The sequence below is a fragment of the Elaeis guineensis genome, chromosome 1 (assembly GCF_000442705.2).
Source record: "Elaeis guineensis isolate ETL-2024a chromosome 1, EG11, whole genome shotgun sequence".
NCBI classification, from domain to species: Eukaryota; Viridiplantae; Streptophyta; class Magnoliopsida; order Arecales; family Arecaceae; genus Elaeis; species Elaeis guineensis.
Window position 1 is genome coordinate 89,609,449 of NC_025993.2, and position 24,390 is coordinate 89,633,838.

The 24,390-nt window shown below is 38.7% G+C and overlaps 1 protein-coding gene across 14 annotated transcripts; it reads right to left on the reverse strand.

The window, feature by feature from the left end:
• Window positions 1–199: 199 nt before the first annotated feature.
• LOC105038133 (uncharacterized protein At3g49140) lies at window positions 200–9,502 on the reverse strand. 14 transcript variants are annotated; one of them, XR_012140837.1, is made up of 14 exons: window positions 9,291–9,501; window positions 8,529–8,652; window positions 7,730–7,961; window positions 7,214–7,316; window positions 7,060–7,124; window positions 6,834–6,956; window positions 6,633–6,731; window positions 4,014–4,167; window positions 3,841–3,912; window positions 3,647–3,756; window positions 3,328–3,480; window positions 2,693–2,788; window positions 2,408–2,606; window positions 200–610 (listed from the first exon to the last, which is right to left on the reverse strand). XR_012140837.1 is itself a non-coding variant. In XM_019848710.3 (14 exons), exons 3-14 carry the CDS (start codon window positions 8,076–8,078, stop codon window positions 506–508), a joined length of 1,335 nt encoding a protein of 444 aa, XP_019704269.1. In that variant the 5' UTR covers window positions 8,079–8,084; window positions 8,197–8,270; window positions 8,529–8,652; the 3' UTR covers window positions 200–505. The 14 variants fall into 14 exon arrangements, 13 of the variants coding, with proteins under 13 accessions (XP_019704269.1, XP_019704272.1, XP_073112048.1 ...); XM_019848710.3 differs by lacking the exons at window positions 2,408–2,606; window positions 9,291–9,501 and adding exons at window positions 8,056–8,084; window positions 8,197–8,270; XM_019848713.3 differs by lacking the exon at window positions 2,408–2,606 and having other exon boundaries at window positions 2,750–2,788; window positions 9,291–9,502.
• Window positions 9,503–24,390: the final 14,888 nt, after the last annotated feature.

The window sequence follows — 24,390 nt, forward strand, 5'->3', positions numbered from 1 at the left end:
CCGAAATCCCTTCTAGGTCTAGACAACTCCCACAAAGACTGCAATTCCAAGTGCCACTTGCACTCTTCAAATCATGAAGCATAATATGGAATTATAAGTTTAGCCACAACCAATCACAAAAAATCATGCTACAGAACATATTCAATTTTTAAGTCAGTAGCATAAAAGGAACAAAATTTAGGTCATTTGTCCAGTACTATGACAAAATCGTCTCTAACCAAATTAATTTTATTGCACAATAGTTTCACTGACATAGCAACAAACTAAAAAAAAATCGCTTGCCACCAAAGAGGCATGATTACTTGGCACTTAGACTGCGCTTTCTGAGGTTCACAAACAGTGAGAAATCGCCTGGAGATATTCTGTTGCTAGATTTATGTACTATTGGAAGTACACAAGTGTATGTGTGCATAAAAATATAAAGCACACTTAATACCGCTAAAGAATTAACATGCTCATTTTTAACCATAAGCCTCGTTACAAGATAAAGGAAACATTTAGAAATTTACGAGTCCCTCACACCATCACTTGGAGTTCTTAAGTTTTTACGGTGATAGTGTGGGAAAAGCATACGCTTGATCTTCTTTTCAGCTGCACTCTCGGATATAGCCTGCACGAGGAAAATAAAGTGGACAGCAGAAACTCAGATGACAAGTAAAAGAAGATGCTAGCCAAAAGAACAACAACCAAAATTGTTGAACTAAAAAAGTAAACAAATTATAAACCAAAACTGAATGTCAAATAAGTGAGTGTCAGTAGATAGAATTAGCAAATAAATCTGCTAAACATAACAGACAAGCTAAAGCATGCAAATGCAAATGGTTGAGCAAGTTTCACATGGAACCAGTCACAATCCAACAATAATTTATACATCACTTGATTGTTTCAGTTAGTGATGTAAAATATGGTGCATGCTGCTGCATATGCAAATGCCGACACTTGAATGCACCATATTGCCTCCGCGAGGTCACTGTATGTGGTCATACCACAAGAAACGGACCAGTTAGGATCATGCAGCTCCATATGTGGACCACCTAGCATCATGAGGTTGGATTGCAGCCCACTTAGCATTACAAGATCACAAACACAATGGCACTTCTATGAAAGCCTGTGCAGAAGAAGCAGGCTGATATGTTAATGGTTATAACAAACGCTGTAGGTATTAAATCCTCAGTAATGAGAACTACTACTAGTTGCTATTGATATCAAAACTATTTATCCAAAAAAGGCCATTATTGATACTTTTATAGTATTTAGTGCATTTTATTAATTTAATAAATTGTTAAAAAATAATGACTGCATGTGCGCTATAATGTTCCTTGACTGCTCACATACTGCAGCTGCTTTTTGAAACACTGATTTCACTAGTTTGACAATTGTAGTTCCTAGAGAAGCTTGCATTAGAAGAATCACATGAAAGAGGATTTACAACTAAATCGAAGGGTTGGAAGAGAGAAGTAGTTGGAAGTAGCAAAAGGCAACCAGAACACATTTCAACTTTACCAAAGATGGGAAGCCATGGAGGAGGAGAATCCAGAAGGTGGGATCCACATTCATGGGAAAAGGTTTTTTGTTTATGATTATGCAAATTAAACCATCGATTTTGTGCTCTTGTTAAAATATCAGCTTGGTAGCAGAAGTTTTGAGTTGACCTGCACAAAGGAGAAACACTATAATATATTATTCACTAAATGAAAGGGGTGCTCAAGTTCAAGAGAGGGTGCCAATTGGTTCAGTTGGTAAAGTCGCTAGGGATTTGGAAATGAATTCCAATGGCCTTGCTCTTAGACAGAGAGGGAGAAGCAACATGCATCAAGAGATAGAAGGGATATATTTTAGCTCGTCAGCAAATTGTCTGGAGACTACGATGGGCAAGTTTTGTTGGAGTAAGAAGCAAGGTTATGAGGCTCAGACTATTAAGTGGTTGCAAACTTGCAATACTTCAACTGTACTGGTCTGCAGTCTGATAAGGCGCAAAATGAAGATAAATTCAGAAGGTTATCGTAACCGTAATGCTTCTATAAAATAATGCTTTAGTTTAAATTAGACCGAGATACTATAATAAAGCTTGTTGATATGCTAGTTCACTAGTGGTGCTTGAAGAACACATGGACACCTTCAGGAGAAATATCATACGATGATGATATCATTAAGTTCTATGGTCTACAAACTAAATAGGACAAAACTTAACATTGCTCTTGAGAATTTAAGTTAAGGTGATTTGAAATGCTGCATCACTGGATGAAGTGGGAGAATACATGCACAACCTCAGGAAAAGTAACTGATGAGATCACGTCCGATACTCTAATATTGTGGCATTTCATGTGATAATACACCTTGCACATAACATGGGTTCAAGCATGCACATTAATGCACAAGACAATTTCTTTGCGGGAGGAAGACCTACTCAACAAGTTGGAGTAGCAAGTTGGGAAAAGAAAGCAACTGAAACTGATACTTAAATCTCACAGGTAGCACCTCAAATGACTGAGCAAATTGAACTATAAGGTCGGGGATGTTATTATCAATACAGGATAAACACCACTGCAAACATGCCTGTGTTTCTTGTTGGCCATTTGCTATTAAATCAATCATCTATCATGGATCTGAAGGGAGCATAAGTAAGAATTTAATATAAAGACTTATGAGGATGGAATATTTATTTTTCAAAAAAAAAAAAAAAAAATCTTACTCGAGCATTAAATGAAAAACGAATAGTTTGGACTTCCATTCCAGAAAATACTCTTACATCCATGCCAAGACTGTCGACACCTATCAGATTTCCTCTCTGCGTAAAAAGAAAGAGCATATTGTGGTCAATCAGTTAAGCCTAGTCTTTTTATCCCAACAAAGTATTGTGAGAAAACAACGATAAAGAATTATCTGGCAAAATGTAAAACCATGTGAATCATGGTTAAGATTTTCTTTTTAAAAGAGGGCTAGGGTTAGACAGCAAAGATCCATCTATATCTTAAACAGAAGTATAGCTCAAAAGCATCTTCTAAGTGAAAAGAGAAGTCAAATCCACCTTTATAGAAGGACACTATTCCTAGATTACAAGCTTAAGGACATTGCAGCACTGTAATTGAATTAAATAGATAATTAAGCTATGCACTGGCAAACTATATAGTTAATAATCACAGCATAATATTTTCATTAAACCAACTGCCAAAATTTGAGTGGAATTGGAATGATATGCCAGAATTTGAGTGGCAATTGAATTATAGCTAAAGAATAAATTTTGCCTTCAATGGCAAGCATCTGAACAGCAGCGGATCTCATGCAAACCAAAATAAAGATTGGAACATATGCAACAAAGAAACATACCTCAACAATAAGTCCCTTCCTCCTGCGACAGAGGGATCTAAGAGCAACATTGCACTGCAATCCATACTCATTAATGCGTTCCATAATTGCTGAAGCAGAACGTGCAAGAACATCTGGTTCAGCATCCTGAAAATCTTGCAGACTAATCATGCACTGCATCCATTAAAATAACTGGGTGAGGAAAAAAACACCTAAGACTCCAGCGTGAATCTCCACCAAGTAAAAATTCTCTGTCTAGATACAAGGGGTCGTTTGTTTGATCAATAGAAAAAAGTAGAAGCTAATCTCAAAATCTGACTGCTGGGTATAAAAAACTTGCCTGGTTGCCATATACAGAATGTAGCTCCATTGACATAATTTCCAATTTGTAGAGTGTTGAACTAATGTTGCCTCCATCACCTTTGGAATTAAATCTCAATATTTCACTATCTAGGCATACAAAAAATGTATTACTTATCAAAGGAAAAGGGAAATCCAACAAGGAAAAGAAATATTTTTGTTACTTTGCATTACCAACTAAGTCATAAGTCCCAGCCACTTGTTCTTCTTCTTTCTCAGATTCATCTGCAGGATTTTGATAAGAAACTAGGACATGATATCAGGAATAGGGCTAGAAGATTGCAGATTCCATTATCTTCATTTAGATATTAATTCCACTAATTATCTAATGCCAGGGCATGAAATACCTCTCCAATCTGATATGTAACCATCACCATCATTACGGTGGAATAACCTCCTTAAATAAGATTCTTCATCTATAAAAGCAGGTCTGAGACATCCCACAATAGAAAGGCCATTTGATGGCCAGTCCATCTTCCTCTCCTGTTTGGTATTAACTGCCTACACGATTATAAAAAAACGAAAATGAATTTTTTGACAGTAAGAGAACTGGGATTCATTACTTGGAAAAATATGTAGTGCTGAATGCGAGATGATACATTTTGTCATCACTAGTACCATAAATGAATTGAATCCTTATTTTTTGGTAATCTTTATTAAAACCATTTGTTACAAATGCAGATGTATTCTATATTCATCATCTTCAGTTTTCCGAAGAACAAATAAAATCTTTTCAACATTGCCATAAAAGACAATCTATTTTTTTTAAGCATTTCAGAGCTGTCTTCTAGTGGACTTCAACTTGTTATCTAATCCACTCAAGCAAACCAACTACTGTAAAGATCAGCATATCTGGCAACGAAGACCTCATGTATGCAAATATATTCTTAGTATTATGTATGTATATGAAAATGGTGAAGTTGACCTCAACATCTGAGAAAATAAGCTAGAAAAAGTCTAGCAAGAGATGAATTGAAGCTGCATGCACTGAAAGACAGGTGTCTTATAAAAGAAAAAGGTAAAATGGACTTGAATTAAACCCTTGAACACCCGCTTAACACATTCTTGGGAAGGGTTATTTATGATAAAGGAGATTGGGAATGACAGTAAAAAGACTAACTTAATAGCATGTCCATTAAACAAAACTGTAGCAGATCTTTCACATTACATTAATGATGCTGCCTAGTTGAGTAACAAGGCAGAAAACTTTTTACAGGATTTGTTTATGGCCTCTTGGTTAATGATTTACCTAATAATAGAAACTGCTAATTTTCTGAGAAAGGAAGTATCTGATGATCAGTGCGTGTGAATGAGTATTCCTAATAATTTTTTAAAAACATGTCAGAGTTACTTGTAGCTATGGACATAAAATTAATATATCCATACATAAAACTCATATATTAGTGTATATGTCATATGTATGGTACCCATGATTCACGAACAACAAGTGTCGTGGTCCACTCTTAATGCATACATTTTGCGCCAACATGTCATTTTTAGTGAAGAATGGCATTCTTGCAGTTCATCAACTATGGTCTTTATAATAGTAAAGCTTCAGTCTATGGTCCCAGGGTCATAATGCAAACTTCTGAGATTTACAATGCAACATTAGCTTCTCCTAAGATAATTTCCACAACAAGATCTGATCTACATATCAAGGCATATCTAGCCAGAACTTTTATGCGACAGCATTCCCAAAATATTGTCTATATCCAATTGGTGATTATGTCAAGGTTGTTTGATCCTGGTTGAATCATAATACCTTATGGGCTTGAACAATCTGATACCAATTTTCTCCAATCTGTGAACAGTGTTGGCAGGTATAGCTTTTGTTCCAATTTCTTTCCAACAGCCCCTGGGGCACTTCAAGAATAATTGCCTTCCCTCCTTGATCATTCACAACAAAGACTATTCAGCTAGTATCTATTTGAGGCTTTAAAATCTAAACCCAGGCCTAGCCTGCATCCAGAACTTTAGTTGACCAAACCAAGGCAAAATTGATCAAGTCCCTCTTGATAGGCCTTGAACCAGCCCTTGCCCATCTCTAACCATATTTATTGGTGAGATATATTATCTATCCAGCCTTTATACTGGTCAACCAAACTTTCTTGCATAATGTTCAATGCCTTGAACTGTAACTTACCTCTCTTTCACCTCTTTATTGAAGATAAAGGCCCATGTTAGTGCTAACCAAGCTGGTGCTTGCATGAAATAACATGCAGTTTTTGTCTCTTCCAAATTGATTCTAAATACCTGGGAACAAGAAGCATAATCATATCTTTTGCTTTAGCAAAGCAGTCATATGCAATGTCCCACGTATTATATCAAGGTTTTGGCTACAATAATATGTCTGAGCAGTCGTAGTGCTATTACTCAACATCATCATGATAGGCAGATTAAGCAATGTTTATCAAATAACATTATGCAATTCAGGAGTAAGCACATTCATTTTAAATGTCAAATTCACCATATATGTAAATCCGATCTATTAAGCATCTTATGGACTGCTTCAAATAACCATAGTTCCACATATTTTCAATTTGTAACATACAAGCCTATGATGTCCCATAAATTTATGAGAGCTATAAATCATAATGATTGGCTGCACAAGGCCTTCATAATGTTGGAGTTGGAAGTAATATATAAAATGTAGGTGTGATTGGGTTATCAACTATATAAACATATGTATTTAGGCTAATGCCCCACAATGTTAGTTCACTGCATCATTGCAAGTTTGCAGCATTCAACAGTTACATTTCATCTTATAATAACAAATATAACTCCTCATGATGCTTTATTAAGGTTGATTCGCCTTCAATTATCACTCAAAAAGTTTTACAAGTTAAAAAAAAAAAAATCACAACCATAAATCCCACAAAAGTAATATATAATTGTAGGAAATTGTGATTGGAATATAAGCCCTCCTTTAAATAAATTAAGCAACAAAATAGTTTAGCAATATTTACCTTTGACAAACATTTCGTGAAATACATTGGATGAATCCAACGCAATGTATCTGGCATGCCCCAATTTATAAGAGTGTCGGTCACTTCTGTATCACCAATCTGTTAGTAGTAACAAAGGCAAATGAATGTTGTCCCAAGGATCATTTAATTGCTCACTTGCGCAGTCTAAAAAATGTAGTAGGAAAAAAAAAAAACACGGACCTCAATATGATCATCATCAAATGATACATCAATGATCTGGTCATCATCCATATGGTCACTAAAATTGATAGTTATCATCTTGTTTTCTCCATAGATAGGAGCATCCATCCCAATCAGCATTGTCTGCAAGCAAGCAAGCAAGATAATGGGATCGTTGAGCATTGATGAAGTTTCTTATTATAAAGCAAATTAGAAACTTTGAAGAGCATACAAAAAATTCACTAACCACAGGGTTGTTGGCAGCAGGGTCTTGCAAGATGTTTTCATCATCAAATAATTCAAAAAATATATCTGAATTTTTTATTCATAAAGGAAGAGATTAAGTGCATATTAGGAAAAGATACGACGGCACAGCAAGGATATTCCATGTGAAGGCTCACCTCCATAATCATCAATTACATACTGAAATTCAGCCCATGAGACATGTCCATGTGGTTCATTGTGTACCCTTCCCGGAAATACAAGCAATGCCTTGCTATTGGCCTACATTAATAAGAAGCATCATCCTTTGGTCCTAGGAATCATAATAGTCCCCTGCTTTTATGTAACTAATGGCACGTTATTAGCTGATGTTAACAATATGGAACTTATACAGCAAAATAAAGACATAGAATGCATGTATAAGTACAAATTATGAACATATACTACAGTTTCGGATTATATAGTGAAAAAACCAAACAAAAGAATAATTAGAATCCAGCCAAAGACCAAGGTTGGATCAACATAATAATTCAAAACATATGAAAACAATTGCCTGAGCATGAGCACAATTAGGAAATTTGTATACTCAAAATATTAAGTGGCAGTTAAAAATAATCTGAAAGTTTCATTGCAGGCATCAAATTACATATATATGAGCATAGCAGGAATCTATCTACTAAACAAGATAAGATTACCTCGACAGCTGTCCTAGCTATCTCAGCATCTGTGAGCAGCATATCCTTGTTCCTTTCATGGCCTTTCACTTCTTCAAGGGGATGATAACCTCGATTTCCCACATGCCTAGGTGAATCAGGCAGTGAGTCTGAGTAATCTGCAGCAACACGAACTTTTGAAAGAGATAGCTCCTGCCCTGTATGCAACCAATAAGAGTGCATGGATCCAAAGAAAGGGCTCCTGCATTTAAAGCTAAAAAATACATATAATTTACTATAATCATAACCAGACAAAAGATGCAATTTACAATTTAAAAGACAAAAAAGGATGGAAAGAGAACTGATACCATTCAACAGAGATGCATATCATGCAAACCTGCAGAAAAACTTACGAATTTAAAGATTTCGTTTCCAGCAATCTCATTTATGTTTATTCAACTTTAGCACTTTTTTTTTTGAAGTAGACATTTATGACAACATGATACAACCTACAAGGAACCAGCTAGTAAAAAGAACTTCATGCTTGCCCTCCTACTTTATGAAGCCTGAGGTCACTGAATTCCTGAATTCATGCCTAAATATTAGAGTTTTGAAATTTTATTACTTTGCTTCTCAACTATTCGATAAAACAAGCAAGTAGAAGATTTATATTGATGATACAATGACACTTACAAGGGACAAGGGAAATAAGCGTTAGGATCACCGACAAATCAATCCTTCCGGATGCTTGATTTATTAGTGTTAGGATCACCGACAAATCAATCCTTGGGCATGAAGAAATGGAGAAGAAGAAGACAGGAATTAATCCAAAACGACATACCTTATGCTAGAATAATCAGGACCTCTTCGACCATCGAATGGGGACTTAATCCAGCTTGCTATTGTCGCAGCTGACATTGAACAACAAAGCCCTTCTCGATCGCAAAATTAACACTGGGAAGATGCTGCAGCAGATTCAAAACAAAAACGACGTGCAATGTGAACATCGACAAAAACCCCCTTTTTTCTTGAAAAAAGCTCCCCCGAATGTTTGAAAAAAAAATCAGTAATCAAACCTCGATACAGAACGCAGATGAATGAAGGGGGAAAAAAATCCTATTGTTTCAGAATGCATCAGAGAAATGATCACTTATCAGCGAGACATGTCTCTTTTTCCTATTTGCGTGATTCCTTGCAAAATCATAAAAAACCAAACAAAACAAAACAAAAAGGCCTCTTCTTTTCATCCTTTTCCGATCAAAGCCCCTAAAAGAAGTTACTTTGGCAGCATGAATCTATGCCTTCTAGAAAGAAAAAGGGTCTAGCCTAATGAAAAGGGCTACTTTCCATACAGCTCCTGTTCTCCTTCTCTCTTCTCCAAGAATATCCCTCCTGCCCTCTTTCTAATAACATGGATCATTGAGAAAGCTTCAACAAAGAAGATCCGAATCTGCTTCCCCACACTTCAGAAAGGCGGTCTTTGGTTGCCACTCTCCGACCCTTCCTCTTTTTGGGTGCCTTTTCTCTTCCTTTCGAGAATTGAAGGTGAAACCGTGAAGGATTCCTAAAATTCTACAAGAAGAGAAGCGAGACCGGTACTTACCAAGATAAACGAAGCCAATCGCCATGCCAGAAGGGAGAGAGATCAGAGAACTCTCCTCGGTAGGTCCAACGCTTCTCCCATGGCTGTCTCTCGGGCTGAGTCGGAGGACTATACGGTCCTGTCCAGATTTGTTCAGGTTAAGGAAGAAAAAAGGCGCACAGGCAGGCAGCAGCGAGACGGCCTTCCTCCACCATCGGCTTTTGCTGGGTTTTAATACTGAATCCCGGTTTTGCCGTAGAGCCCCCTAACAAATGTTTATTTCGTTAATAATTTTACATGCATGTGATATTGGGACAAAGAATGCCCGAACAAAGAACTTTTTACAAATAATGTTATTTTTTAATTTGCCCGTGAACTTGAGCATCGTCGGGACAGAAGGGGTAAATCTTCGTCGCTCAACCGATTAAGGGAAATCCTCATCTTCCCATTGGCCCGACATACAATCAATTAAAAAAAATCATATCGACTTAATTTTCGATCAATGATCTAACTCGAATTCAACCAACGACGATCGATTAAGACTAAATCAGGTTTGAACTGACTAAGCCCAACAAACTATCAATATCCAGCTAAACACTCATTCGAGTTTTTTTCAACTATCTCAATTCTGAAAAAATAGATAATTGCCCCATGTGGATATTAATCACTCACATTCGTGGGATCGTGGGGTGTAATAACTTCCCACTGATCATTCGTTATTCAATTTTAATGGCAATTAAGGAGGTAACCGTTCACCAAGGACGATAATACCTATGTCCCCTATTCTAAAAGATGGAAGTAACATGATAACGATACTTTCTATCCTATATAAACTAGAAAATGGAAGAATTAGGTAAGATTTTCTAACTATTAAATATTCTGCTATCATATTTTGGTTTTTTCAACTGTTTCTTTCCTCCGACTAACTTAAGCATCGAAGAATCTTCCACCGATCAATTTTTGATAAATAAATTAAATTTTATAAATTTTTTATAAATTTTTTACTATCTAACAATCAGTTGCAACACCCCGGCTCCCAACTGATCATATCGTCGGACATTCACGGCAACAGAAATTATAGCAACAATTTATTAATCCTGTTTGTAAACTGGCTATAAATATCCACCGTTTTTTTTTTTTTTTTTTTTTCATATGCGAAAAAGATCATGTCTCGCTTTTTCTCTTACATTCTTATCTTCAATTTTGCGGCCCTGTTTGTAAAGTAGTTACAAATATCCACCACTTTTTTTTATTTTTTTATTTTTTATTTTCATATGTTTCCACGTGCGACGAGGGTCATGTCTTGTTTTTTCCTCTTGCATTCTTATCTACGCATGAGTCAGCATTCTTTCCTATTTAGTCATAATATCTTTTATGTCACGGCATAGCATGTGCACCATTTTACCTACTATGAAATGATGCCAACTAATTATCCTAAGATGCTCTCACTAATATATTTTTATAAATAAAATAAAATTACATTATGTTTTTTGAGATCGAAAGAAAAAATTATATTAATTAAAAATATATATTTATTAAACAATGATTGTAGCTATCAATATTTTCTCTTGTACAACGACAATCCTTCATATTTTTCATCTCATGTAACTCACATGCATAAAACTCAAAAGACTGGCATAAGAGGCAAGCCACATATAATTTTGAAGGTATGATATTGAGCAATTATGTTTAAAAAGGACAAAAATCATGCATTTAAGTGGTAGAGTACTTTGAAAAGTCTTAGGAATAGTATTTTCATTTATTTGAAGTTGTTTGTCGTCACCTGCTATTGTTTTAGAGTTCTCTATAGGAATTGCTCGATTGACATTTAGAAATAGCATTTTTCCCTTCTTTTGAAAGGAAGGAGGCATTAACAGTAGTTATTTTAAACTAAGAATAGCAAAATAAAAAGTTTTATAAATTAAATATCATTGAAGGGGCTATATGTAATTGGCGTCGGCCTGAGCGACGGGAGTCCGTTGCTTCTCCCGATATGTCGCATCACCAACCGCCAGGTTTGTGGCTTTAGGAACTGTGGGTTCAGAGGTTTCTTAGTTTCACGCAGGTGACGAGATCATGGAATATGATCACGAATCTAGGATCATGCACATGCCGCCCCCGCGATACCCGTAGACATCAGTGCCGTAGGATCAGAGACAGCAGATCGGAACTGAGACGGAGATGTATACATGGATCTGTCCAGTGGGATTTTTCAAAAAAATACTATATTTTAATATTTTTTAAAAAATACTGTTAATCAAATTTATTTACTGATTTATGGTAGTTGGGATGCTATTTGTTTAGGTGTCAGCTCGGAAGAAATGATGGATTCAATCCATGATTTTCCGTGGCTAATTTGTTGGTCAAAATCATGGATTGAATTTATGATTTTTACTCCTTTTTTTTCTAACAGCAGTCCTCTTGTTTCCCACTCTTCCAATCGCCCTCCATGCTCCCTCCGTCTAGCCCCTGCTCTCCACTCATCTGACCAGCCCCCTCTTCTCCCTCCGACCCCTCCTACTTTCCATTCGTCTGACCAATCCCTCCTCCATGCGGCCCCCATCTAATCACCCTCCCTCTCCATGATCCCCACTCCTCCATCCGGCCCCCATCCAACTCCTCCCCTCTGCTTTCCACTCCTCCGACCAAACTCGATGCTCTCCACTGCCTGCTTCTCCGACCGGCTTCCTCATTGCCCATTTCTCCGATCGGTCCTCTTCTTCTCCATTGTAAGTCTTCTAAATTTATTTTGGTTACTTTATTTTTTATCTTCTAGCATGAGCTTTTGTTAGGATTTGACGCCTCGAGATTTAGCCCACATTGAGCCCACAGCGAGGTTCGCGGCGAAAAACGGAGTCCAACGAGACCAAGATCACCCGAAACGGAGCTCGGATGGAGGAGATACGAGCTTTTGAAGTCGGCACGAGAATCGAGGTGGCGGAGGACCACCGGCGACCGGCAGCGGCGCGGCCGCAGGCGGCGGCGCGTGGGACGCGCGACCCAGGCGTGCGGCCCAAGCGAGCGCGCGGCCCAGGCCCGCGCGCGCGGGCCGGCCCAGGCCAGCGGCCTGCTGGCCCCCTTGCCCCGGTCCACTGTGGACCGGGTGGTCCACGGAGCGGCTTGTGGACCGCGTGGGCGTTTTCCACGCGTTTCTCGCGGTCCACGGCACTATTCCATAGACCGGAGCGCGATCCAACGGCCCAGGTGGCTCCCGATCTTGATCCGACGGTCTGGGACGCTGATTTGGCTTGTTTAGGACTCTTAAACCTAATTAGATTAGGTTTAAACCGTGTTTAACCCTTTAAAAGGATCCTGTGACGAAACAGAGAGGTGTGGGGTTCGGTTTTCGCATCGTACGGAGCCGTACAAATCCAAGAAGAGAGAGAGAGGCGAGAGCGCTGTGAGAGAAAGAGCAGGAGGCTCCTGGACAGCGGTCGCCAGGCTCTTCAGGGGTTCAGGGGGGTCTTCAAGAGAGAGAGAGCTTTCAGGAGGGAAACTTCAGGTGAGAGAGAATTGGGTGTACAAGGGTTGAGGGTGAGGTCTCCTCTTGTAAAATTTCTTTTTCATAGTGAAGTTTGCATGCCCCGTGGAGGCGAGCCCTTTTGTAGCTGATCCACGTATTTTGATTGTTTTCTTTTTGTTTTGTTTCTTCTTTCTTCCTGCTGCATCGCATGGTACTGAAAGGATCTTGGGAGGTGGTGTCCTGACCAGACATCCACCCAACAAGTGGTATCAGAGTAAGGCGGTACAAGGACGCAGATTGCAGCGGTGGTGAGCAAGACTGAAGATGGAGAAAACAGGAACAATCAAGATGGAGATCAACAAGTTCGATGGTAAGAGCAATTTCTCCTTGTGGCAGGCAAGGGTGAAGGACGTGCTCATCCAATAGGGGTTGATTGATGCTCTCTTGTGCGATGAGAAGCCGACCACCATGGAGGTGCGAGATTGGAAACGGCTACAGATGCAGGCGGTGAGTACCATCCGCATGTACCTGACGGATGAGGTGGTGATCCATGTGCTGAGCGAGACTTCCCCGACGGTGCTGTGGTCGAAGCTCGAGGAGTTGTATATGGCGAAGTCTCTCACCAAAACACTTTTCCTTTGGAGGCAGTTTTACCAACTGCGGATGACTGAGGGACAGAGCGTGCAGGAGCATTTGAGCCACTTCCAGAAGATCCTCACCGACCTCCTCAGCATTGGTGAGAATGTTGAGGAGAAGACCAGGGCGCTGGTTTTGCTGGCATCGCTTCCCCCTTCGTACGAGTCTTTGGTGACTACTCTTCTAGTGGGGAAAAGCACTATCAAGATGGACGAGGTCACCGCGGCGATACTCCAGAACGAGGTTCTCAGGAGGGAGAACCCAGCTTCGAGCTCAGGTGTCGATAGCTCAGCTTTGGTGGCTTCTGGAGGTGCAGGAGGCGGTAGACGGAGCGACAGGAGATCGCAACGAGGGCGGTCTAAGTCCAGGAGGGACTTGAGCAAAACCAGGTGTTACCGGTGTGAAGAGTTGGGGCATCTAGCCAGAGATTGCCCTCAACTGAAAAATTGGACGGTGGCTGCTGTAGCGACGGCCGGCAGTGATTTAGATGGAGATGTCTTTGAGATATCTGACGAGGTATCTACTTCTTCCCAGCAGTGGATATTAGATTCTGCATGCCCCTATCATATGTGTTGCAGAGAGGAGCAGTTTGACTCCTTGGAGAACAGGGAGGGCACTGTATATCTGCCGGATGGATTGAGCTGTGCGATCAGAGGCATTGGGACGGTCAGCTGGAGGATACATGACGGTGCAGTGAGGAGATTGGGGGAGGTCCGATACATACCCGATTTCAGGCGGAATCTTATCTCACTTAGCAGACTAGATTCGAGAGGCTACAGGACGGTAGCTGGTGGAGGAATCCTGAGGGTACTACGCGGCGATAGGATTGTGCTGGAGGGGAAGAAGGGGAGCAGAGGACATTATTACCTGGTAGGGAGCCCAGTGCGAGGTGGAGCTTCGGGAGCCAGGTGGAGCCCAGAGCGAGGTGGAGCTCCAGGAGGTGGATCAGGCACGAGATAGGAGACTCGGGAGGACGAGAGGCGACGTCGCAAGGAGAGATTCCTATTGCCGCAGGATGATGCCCCGAGCAGGTCTCAGTCAGGAGGAGCACAGCATACGACGGAGATAGGATCGAGCAGCCTGGCTCGACTCCCATGTTTGCCCATCCATGATCAGCAGGCGATTGCCCCAGGGCATGGGGGCGAGGAGATCCAAAAGCTCTCGGAGTTTGGAGGAGGTCGAATATCGAGTCGAGGTGGAGATTGTTAGGATTTGATGCCTCGAGATTCAGTCCATATTGAGCCCACAGCGAGGTTCGCGGCGAAAAACGAAGTTCAACGAGACCAAGATCACCCGAAACGGAGCTTGGATGGAGGAGATACGAGCTTTTGAAGTCGGCACGAGAATCGAGGCGACGGAGGACCACCGGCGACCGGCGGCGTGGCCGCAGGCGACGGCGTGCGGGACGCGCGACCCAGGCCCGTGCAGGATGCGCAACCCAGGCGCGCGGCCCAGCCGGGCGCACGGCCCAGCGGGGCGCGCGACCCAGGCGCGCGGCCCAGCCGGGCGCACGGCCCAGCGGGGCGCGCGGCCCAGGCACGCGCAGGCCCGCGCGCAGGCGTGGGCCGGCCCAGGCCAGCGGCCTGCTGGCCCCCTTGCCCCGGTCCACCGTGGACCGGGTGGTCCACGGAGCGGCCTGTGGACCACGTGGGCGTTTCTCACGCGTTTCTCGCGGTCCACGGCACTATTCCGTGGACCGGAGCGCGATCCAACGGTCCAGATGGCTTCCGATCTTGATCCGACGGTCTGGGATGCTGATTTGGCTTGTTTAGGACTCTTAAACCTAATTAGATTAGGTTTAAACCCTGTTTAACCCTTTAAAAGGGTCCTGTGACGAAATAGAGAGGTGTGAGGTTCGGTTTTCGCATCGTACGGAGCCGTACGAATCCGAGAAGAGAGAGAGAGGCGAGAGCGCTGTGAGAGAAGGAGCAGGAGACTCCTGGACAGCGGTCGCCAGGCTCTTCAGGGGTTCAGGGGGGTCTTCAAGAGAGAGAGCTTTCAAGAGGGAAACTTCAGGTGAGAGAAAATTGGGTGTACAAGGGTTGAGGGTGAGGTCTCCTCTTGTAAAATTTTTTTTTCATAGTGAAGTTTGCATGCCCCGTGGAGGCGAGCTCTTTTGTGGCTGATCCACGATTTTGATTGTTTTCTTTTTGTTTTGTTTCTTCTTTCTTCCTGCTGCATCGTGTGATACTGAAAGGATCTTGAGAGGTGGTGTCCTGACCAGACATCCACCCAACATCTTTTTATTTAATTTCAAAAATATTTTTTTTAGCTGCACAAGAATTGGATCCTATAGGAATTTGATGTTTGGTCACAATGTAACGAGCGATATCATACAGTTAGGTATCATAAACTGATATTGAGTATTGTTATTAATTGTATCCAAGTTATCGCTCAAGTCACAGGACTAATATGGCAATCAGAGATTGGTATGATACCTAGGTGAACTAACAATGATAGATAAACCCTATCTGTCACTCAACTACTACTAACTTTTGTATAAAATCAGTGACCCAAGCATTGATCTAGCAGGTGATAATCTTCATCATTTTCCATGAACATTTCCTAACATTCGCTAAAACATAATAAACAATATAGATCAAAAAAATCAAAAACATCATTCCATAGTACGTGGTGCAAATCAAGCAAGAGAAACATGTGATTCTCCTGTATCCTTCAATTGTAATTAATAAGTCAGCAATTATTAGAAAGAACAATTTGGATTACTAATGAATGAGTTAAAAATATCCAAAAAATAAATATATAATAATTAAATGATTATTAATATAATTAATTGGATAAACCATCTACATTGCCTATCTCTAGTTAAGCTTTGTTGCATTCCTTCGTAGAGTAGATGATATGCTTGTTGAAGAGTTATTCAGAATTTTTAACCTCGCCTTCAATTCATATTTTCATACAAAATACTATCATTAAAAAGTAGTTCTACAATTAGCAAGCACCAAGATTAGCCTCGCTGATCATCTTATCGGTGAACAAACATTATCTTGAGAAAGACCCATGAAACTATGCATGACACTTTTAACAAAAGCATGCAAGCCTATCTACCTTGCACAATATAATTAAAGTATGTTTCATACCTAGAGTTCTTGAGAGACTATCTCAATTCTATATTGATTCATTATTAACTAAAGAAGTAATTTAGCTCATCTTCTAATGTGCACCATAGTAGGAGGCAAATGCATGTCTAATGAGATATATAACATCTTATAGATTGTCTTATATAACTTGCTCACATTTAATAGGCGAATGATTAATAGAGACCATAAGATCTATTATGATACATATCCTCCTGAGGACAAGATAATGGAAACTTTTCATTCGATCTAGTTAAGCATCCCTACCTATATTTTGATTTTCTCAAGTTTTTGTAGTAATGGATTTATTTAATATATGAATGGTGATTTTATACTAAGCATACTAAATTTACTCTATTTGTTGTATATGTAGTGAAATGTGGAAGAAACTAATATGACCTTATGCTATATTACTGGTTCTATGGTTAACGGACCATATAGCATAAAGTACAATAAGCAACCACAACAGACCACTAGAATTAAATATGAAATGAAATTTGAGAAGTTGGAAGATAAGTTATACAAAGTTTTCCATGTAGATAAAAGAAAAAAATAGAATAATGATAGTATATAAATATCCACAAGTTGTGTAACCAATAGTATTAAAGTATGAATATGTTCTAATTACTAAGATAAAGATATTGAGATAATCTTTTCAACTATAAGTTCGCATCCATATTTATCTAGTACAGAGTTGTACCTAGATATCCAACCCATTGAAGAAACTGGATCTGTTCTTGACTAGGATGATTATGAAGTAGTTGACCAGGACATAAGAATAACAACTTAGGATAACGAATAGATTGTTTTCTCTAGTCTATATATGGTCGATAATATCCCAAAAAATACTACGAGATAGACAGAAGATCAGTTCTCTATAGTGGATAATGATGTGCCACAGACTATTATCAGACAAGCTTCAATTTATATAATTGCTGATAATATGATTCATGTAGATAATCAGCTATTTTAGGAAGATGATGTACCAAGTGAAGATGACTTGGAAGATGATGCTCAGTAAACTGATACATCACATGATGTAAATTGCTTACATACCATAGAGTGCCCAAAATTTTTAGTGTTTGAAGCTCCTTCTAGAATATTCAAGAGGATTGATTGGGGGGCTACTAATGTATTAATATTTTGTGCATTGCAGGCATAGTGTAGCACCTGGGAAAGAACTAAAAAGTTATGTAAAGGACTCCATTTTATGGATAAGATGGAACCACAAACTATAGTAAAATATAGTATTCAATTGACAGGCACCATGAATTTAAGGTTGACAAGACAGAGTCAAGGTTTGAATGGTTAAATGTAAAAATAAGGAGTCGGGATGCAATTGGATGCTTCGAGTGATTAAGCGTTATAATTATTTTAAAATCATATGATATGTTGGTTCACATAAACATGTATCGGCTATGCTTTCTCAAGATTCTGAACTAGATTCCAACTTCATTGCTAATAAAACATGAGATCTTGTAAAAGAGCACTATAAGAAAACAATGATTTTGTGATCAATTTTGTGATTGAATTTTTTGATTAAAATTTACGATCGATTTTGCAACCAAAATTTTTTGCGATCAATTTTACAATCGATTATTAAAAAAAATTAATATAGCGATCGAAAAATATCGATTACAAAATCAATTGTAAAATTAAAATTTTTCAATCGATAATAAAAAAATTAATATAGCAACCGAAAAAATCAATTACAAAATTGATTGCAAAATTAAAATTTTACGACCAATTTTACAATCAAAAAATTGAATATAAAATAAATTTATAAAATATTAATTTTTATAGATTTGTAACCATAAATTCGATTGCAATAATTTTCAATTATTTAATTTAATTTTTAAATAATTTAATGATTGATTTTTTTAATTATAAAATGGATTTATTATTTTGCAACCAAAAAATTGGTTGCCAGCTTTTCATTTTTTTTATTAAAAATTTTATGATTGAAAAATCGATCAAAAATTCATGACTTATTTTTTAATCTATAAATAAGTTTGCGATCAATTTTTTGATCATAAATTTTTTTAATATTTTGCAATCAAAAAATCAATTGCATAATCTTTTAATTATTTTTTAATTTAAATATATTTATGATTAATTTTTTGGTTGTAAAATATTAAAAAAAAATTATGATAAAAAATCTTGTTGCAAAATACTTGAATTATTTTTTTAATCTATAAATAAGTTTTTGATCGATTTTTTGATTGCAAAATTAATATTTTGCAATCAAAAAATCGATTGTAAACTTATTTATAGATTAAAAAAATAATTTAAAAATTTTACAATTGATTTTTAAAATTTTTTAATATTTTACAATCGAAAAATCGATCACAAATATATTTTACAATCGAATATAATTTTTTTATTTTTTTTGAATATGATATAATTTTAAAATTTAAAATTTATCTTCATCGTTTATTATCTAAATAATTATTGTTAGAGCATCATCATAAAAGACCACCTCGATCTGATAGCTCTAGCTATAATGATCAATAAAATTTGATTTCAACGATCATAAATAATTGCATGATGATCTAATAAATAGAGACCATCGATGGATCTAAAAATTTATAAAAATGATCTTGATGAGTGTTGGGTATAAAATATCCGCGGCCGAAATTCCCATCAGAACGGCTCCGCCCGGACTCCTACGGGAGCCGGGCTCCACCTCCGACATCAGAAAGGCTCAGCCCGGACTCCTACGGGAGCCGGGCTCTACCGACGGCATCAGCACAGCTCCGCCCGGACTCCTACGGGAGCCGGGCTCCACCACCATCAGCAAGTGCAGCTCCGTCCGGACTCCTACGGGAGCCGGGCTCCACCGCCATCAGCAAAAACAGCTCCGCCCGGACTCCTACGGGAGCCGGGCTCCACCGCCATCAGCAAGCGCTGCTCCGCCCGGACTCCTACGGGAGCCGGGCTCCGCCGCCAACATCAAAACAGCTCCGTCCGGACTCCTACGGGAGCCGGGCTCCGCTCTCAATATCAATCGCTGGTAAGCTCAATCCGGACTCCTATCAGAGCCGGACTTCACCCTTGACTTTGTTTGCAACAGCTCCTCCCGGACTCCTACGGGAGCCGGACTCCACCTCCGACACCAGAACGGCTCCGCCCGGACTCCTACGGGAGCCGGGCTCCACCTCCGACATCAGAATGGCTCCGCCCGGACTCCTACGGGAGCCGGGCTCCACCTTCGACATCAGAGCGGCTCCGCCCGGACTCCTACGGGAGCCGGACTCCACTTCCGACACCAGAACGGCTCCGCCCGGACTCCTACAGGAGCCGGGCTCCACCTCCGACATCAGAACGGCTCCGCCCGGACTCCTACGGGAGCCGGGCTCCACCTTCGACATCAGAGCGGCTCCGCCCGGACTCCTACGGGAGCCGGACTCCACCTCCGACACCAGAACGGCTCCGCCCGGACTCCTACGGGAGCCGGGCTCCACCTCCGACATCAGAACGGCTCCGCCCGGACTCCTACGGGAGCCGGGCTCCACCTTCGACATCAGAGCGGCTCCGCCCGGACTCCTACGGGAGCCGGACTCCACCTCCGACACCAGAACGGCTCCGCCCGGACTCCTACGGGAGCCGGGCTCCACCTTCGACATCAGAGCGGTTCCGCCCGGGCTCCTACGGAGGCCGGACTCCAACCGCGGCCGAACCTCAATCGACAGATCCGCACCCCCTCGGCAGATCGCGACAACAATCATGATCCTGTTCCAGGTCCTACAGCGGATTCTACGCGGCTCCAGCAACGGACCCATTACTCCCTGACAGGCTGTAGCAAACGGCCACGATTCTGTCCCACTCCCTGCAGCAGGTGCTGCACGATCCCACTACTCACTGACAGCTAGCGGCAACGGACGCCGCCCCACTATCCGCAACAGGCCATACGTGGCAGACTATGACAACAGCCACGAGTCTACCCCACCACTCTCCACAATTAATTTCCCTGACCGTGGGCGGCCCACTACCAGACGGTTACACACGTCGCCATCAGTCCGTTGCCTCCTCCGCCTATAAAAAGGGGGGACTCAGATACGTTATCTTTTTAAGCTCATTTCTCTTATCTCAAAACTCTGCTAAATTCTCCATTCGAGCACTCCATTCTTGTTGAGGCAGAGAACTGACTTGAGCGTCGGAGGGTCTTGCCGGAGCAACCCCACCTCCGGTTTAGACTTCCCTTGCAGGTCCCGGCGGCGACCGCGGCCTCCTCAACTCCAGCTTCTCCGGCGCAGGCGGATTTTTGTACCAACAATGATATTTGTAGCATACTATCAAAATTTTACTTCAATCGGACATCATTATCATGATCAATTTAGCACAGGATGATTTGGATCGTTAAATAAAAAATGAATGATTAAAAGATCAAACAGCATCCGATTATAAGGTAATTTTTTAGATAAATAATTTTTGCTATCACTTGGATCATTTATACAATAGTGATCATAAAATTCAAACTATATATTTATGAACTATCTATGTTCAGCAGATCTTATAAAAGCATAAATACAATTACTTAAGGACTTTAAGAATGAGTATCAAGAGATATATAGTTTTAAATGGTTCATATACGTACGGTTTGAATTTTATGATTACCACTGTATAAAATAATCAAAGTAGTAGCAGAGATTATTTATCTAAAAAATTATCTAATAATCAGATGCCGTTTGACCTTTTGATCACTTATTTATCATTTAACAGCCCAAATCATTCCATGCTAAATTGATCATGATAATGATATCCGATTGAAGTAAAATTTTGATAGTATATTACAAATATCACTGAGATCATCGTTGTAAATTTTTAGATCCATCGATGTCTCTATTTATCCGATCATCATACGATTGTTCGTGACCGTCGAAATCAAATTTTATTGATCGACATAGCTAGGGCTATCGGATCGAGGCAGTCATTTATGACAATACTCTAATGATAATTATTTAGATAATAAATGATGAAGATAGATTTTATATTTTAAAATTATATATATTCAGAGAAAAATAAAAAAAATTATATTCGGTTGCAAAATACATTTGCGATCGATTTTTCAGTTGCAAAATATTAAAAAAATTTATGATCAAAAAATTGATCATAAAATTTTTAAAATATTTTTTTAATCTATTAATAAGTTTGTGATCAATTTTTTGGTCATAAGATATTATTTTTTTTATCATAAAATTATTTATAGATTAAAAAAATAATTCAAGTATTTTGTAATGGATTTTTTGATCATAAATTTTTAATATTTTATAATCAAAAAATTGATTATAAATATATTTAAATTAAAAAATAATTAAAATATTTTGAAATAAATTTTTTGGTTGTAAATTTTTTTTAAAAAATTATGATCAAAAAATTGATTGCAAACTTATTTATAGATTAAAAAATAGCTCAAAAATTTCGTGACCAATTTTTTGATCATAAAATTTATTATTTATGACATATTAAAATAATTTATGATCAAAAAATTGATCATAAAATTTTTAAATTATTTTTTTAAGCCATAAATAAGTTTGTGATCGATTTTTTGGTTGCAAAATATTAATTTTGCGATTGAAAAATCGATCGTAAAATTTTTGAATTATTTTTATTCTAAAATCAAGTTTGTGATCGATTTTTTGCTTATAAAATTTTTTTAATATTTTGCAACCAAAAAATTGATCGTAAATTTAAATTTTGAAAAAAAAATAATTGGTGCTACCGATTTCTTTTTTATAACCCGTCTTCTTTTCCTCCCCTCCCCAGCCTTTTCCCCTCTTCCCCTCTTCAACGTCCGAAGCCCCTCTTCTCCTCCCCGATGACCACCCACGATGGCTTCCCCTCACCAGTCCACCTGTGACGGCATCCCCTCCCCTCCCCGACGACTGCCCGCGATGGCCTCCCCTACCCTCCGACCTTCCCTCGCCGGCCCGCCCACGATGGCCCCCTCTCCCCTCCCCATCAACCACTCGCAATGGCCTTCCCTCGTCGGCCCATCCACGATAGCCCCCCTACCCAGCACCCAAAATCCCTCTTCCCCTCCCCAGCCCACCCATGATGGCCTGCCCTTCCCTTCCCAACAACCGTCCGCAATGGCCTCTCCTTGCCGGCCCGCTCACGATGGCCCCCCTCCCCTCTCCGATGATTCCTTACGATGGCCTCCCCTCATCAGCCCGTCTATGCACAGCCCCCCTCTCCTATGGTATCTCCTCACTGGCCTGCCTGTGACGTCTCCCTCTCCCCTCTTCAATGACGGCCTACACGGCCTCCCCTCACCATGAGCCATAAGAAACGAGCGAAAAATGCCTCGGTCCATAGTGGACTGCGAGAAATCGAGGCGAACCGATTGCTGGTCCACGCTTCGCTCCATGGACCACGCCAGCCAAATTTTATTTTAAATAATAATATAAAAAATAAAATATATAAAAATAAAAATAATATAAAAAATAATATAAAAATTTAAAAATTAAAATTAAAATTTTACGATCGATTTAAAAAATTAAAATATTATAAAAAATAAATTACGATTGATTTTTTGATCAATTTTTTAATTAAAAAATTTGAAAATAATAGCGATCGATTTAATGAATAAAAAAAATATTTTAACAAAATCAATGATCGATTTTGTGATCGATAAATTAATTAAAAAAATAAAAATAATTAACAACCAAATTTGCAACCAACTTTATTAATAAAAAAAATTTAAAAATAATTAACAACTGATTTTACAATAGATTTATTAATAAAAAAATTTTAATAAATTTAGTAATCAATTTTATGATCAATTTTATTAATAAAAAAATTTAAAAATGATTAATGATCAATTTTATGATCGATTTTATTAATAAAAAATATTTTAACAAAATTAGTGATCTATGTTATGATCAAAATATTAATTAAAAAAATAAAAATAACTAACAACCAATTTTATGATTAATTTTATTAATAAAAAATTAAAAATAATTAGCGATTGATTTTATGATTGATTTATTAATAAAAAATATTTTAATAAATTTAGCAATCAATTTTGTGATCGATTTTATGATTGATTTTGCAACTGATTTTAAAAAATAAAATATGATAAAACTTAAATTATTTTTTTATTTTTCGATCCCTAAATTGATCATAAAATTTTGCGATCGATTTAAATCGATCGCAAAATTTTACAACCAGGATTTTTACAACTGATTAGAATCAGTCGTAAAATAAATTAGCAACCAATTTTATTATTTTGCAATCGATTTTTCGATCGCTAAATTTCTATTTTCTTGTAATGGAAGTATCTATAATTTTTATCACCGGCATGGATGTAGTCATAAAGAATAGATTCAACAACATGCTCAGTTATAGAAAGTTATGGGAGGCAAAGCAAAAAGCAATGGTCCTGAGATATGGAGATTAGGATAAGTCATATGACTTATTGCCGAAGTGGTTACATGTTGTAGAAGAATTTAACCTTGGTTCTTGGATGAAATTCATTAGCACTTCGATCAATAACCTAGTATATACTATATTTGATCATATTTTTTGGATTTTTGCACCATCGATGGAAGGCTTCAGACACTGTACATCATTAATCAGTAATCGTCAACATTTAAATTCATCGTCGGTCGACTATCTGATCCGATCAACTAGGAGAAACATAAATTTATTTGCTAGTGAATGCAATTGAGATAGTGTGATCCCATATGGCTATTCCTATACAAGTGTATAAGAATAATGTACTGGTGGAGCATCATAAAAATAATGTATAAGTACATAAGAATAATGTTGTTAATTGAAACATGATAGTTTATAAGAAATCTTAAGTTCAACATAAATCTGGTTAAAATACATAATTTCATTTACTAATTAGTTGAACACCAAGAAAAGGAAAATGTCCTTACAATAAATTAAATTACAATACTTTAAAAATAAATAAAAA

Bases quoted from the DNA above. Each gene is read 5' to 3' on its own strand.
- LOC105038133 (XM_073255940.1), bottom strand. From the start codon at position 8,605: ATGTCAGCTGCGACAATAGCAAGCTGGATTAAGTCCCCATTCGATGGT. The intron at 7,125-7,213 runs GTGAGCCTTCAC...TAAAAAATTCAG, and splicing joins TGTAATTGATGATTATGGAG to ATATATTTTTTGAATTATTT. The intron at 2,789-3,327 runs GTATGTTTCTTT...CTTTTTACGCAG, and splicing joins GGAAGGGACTTATTGTTGAG to AGAGGAAATCTGATAGGTGT.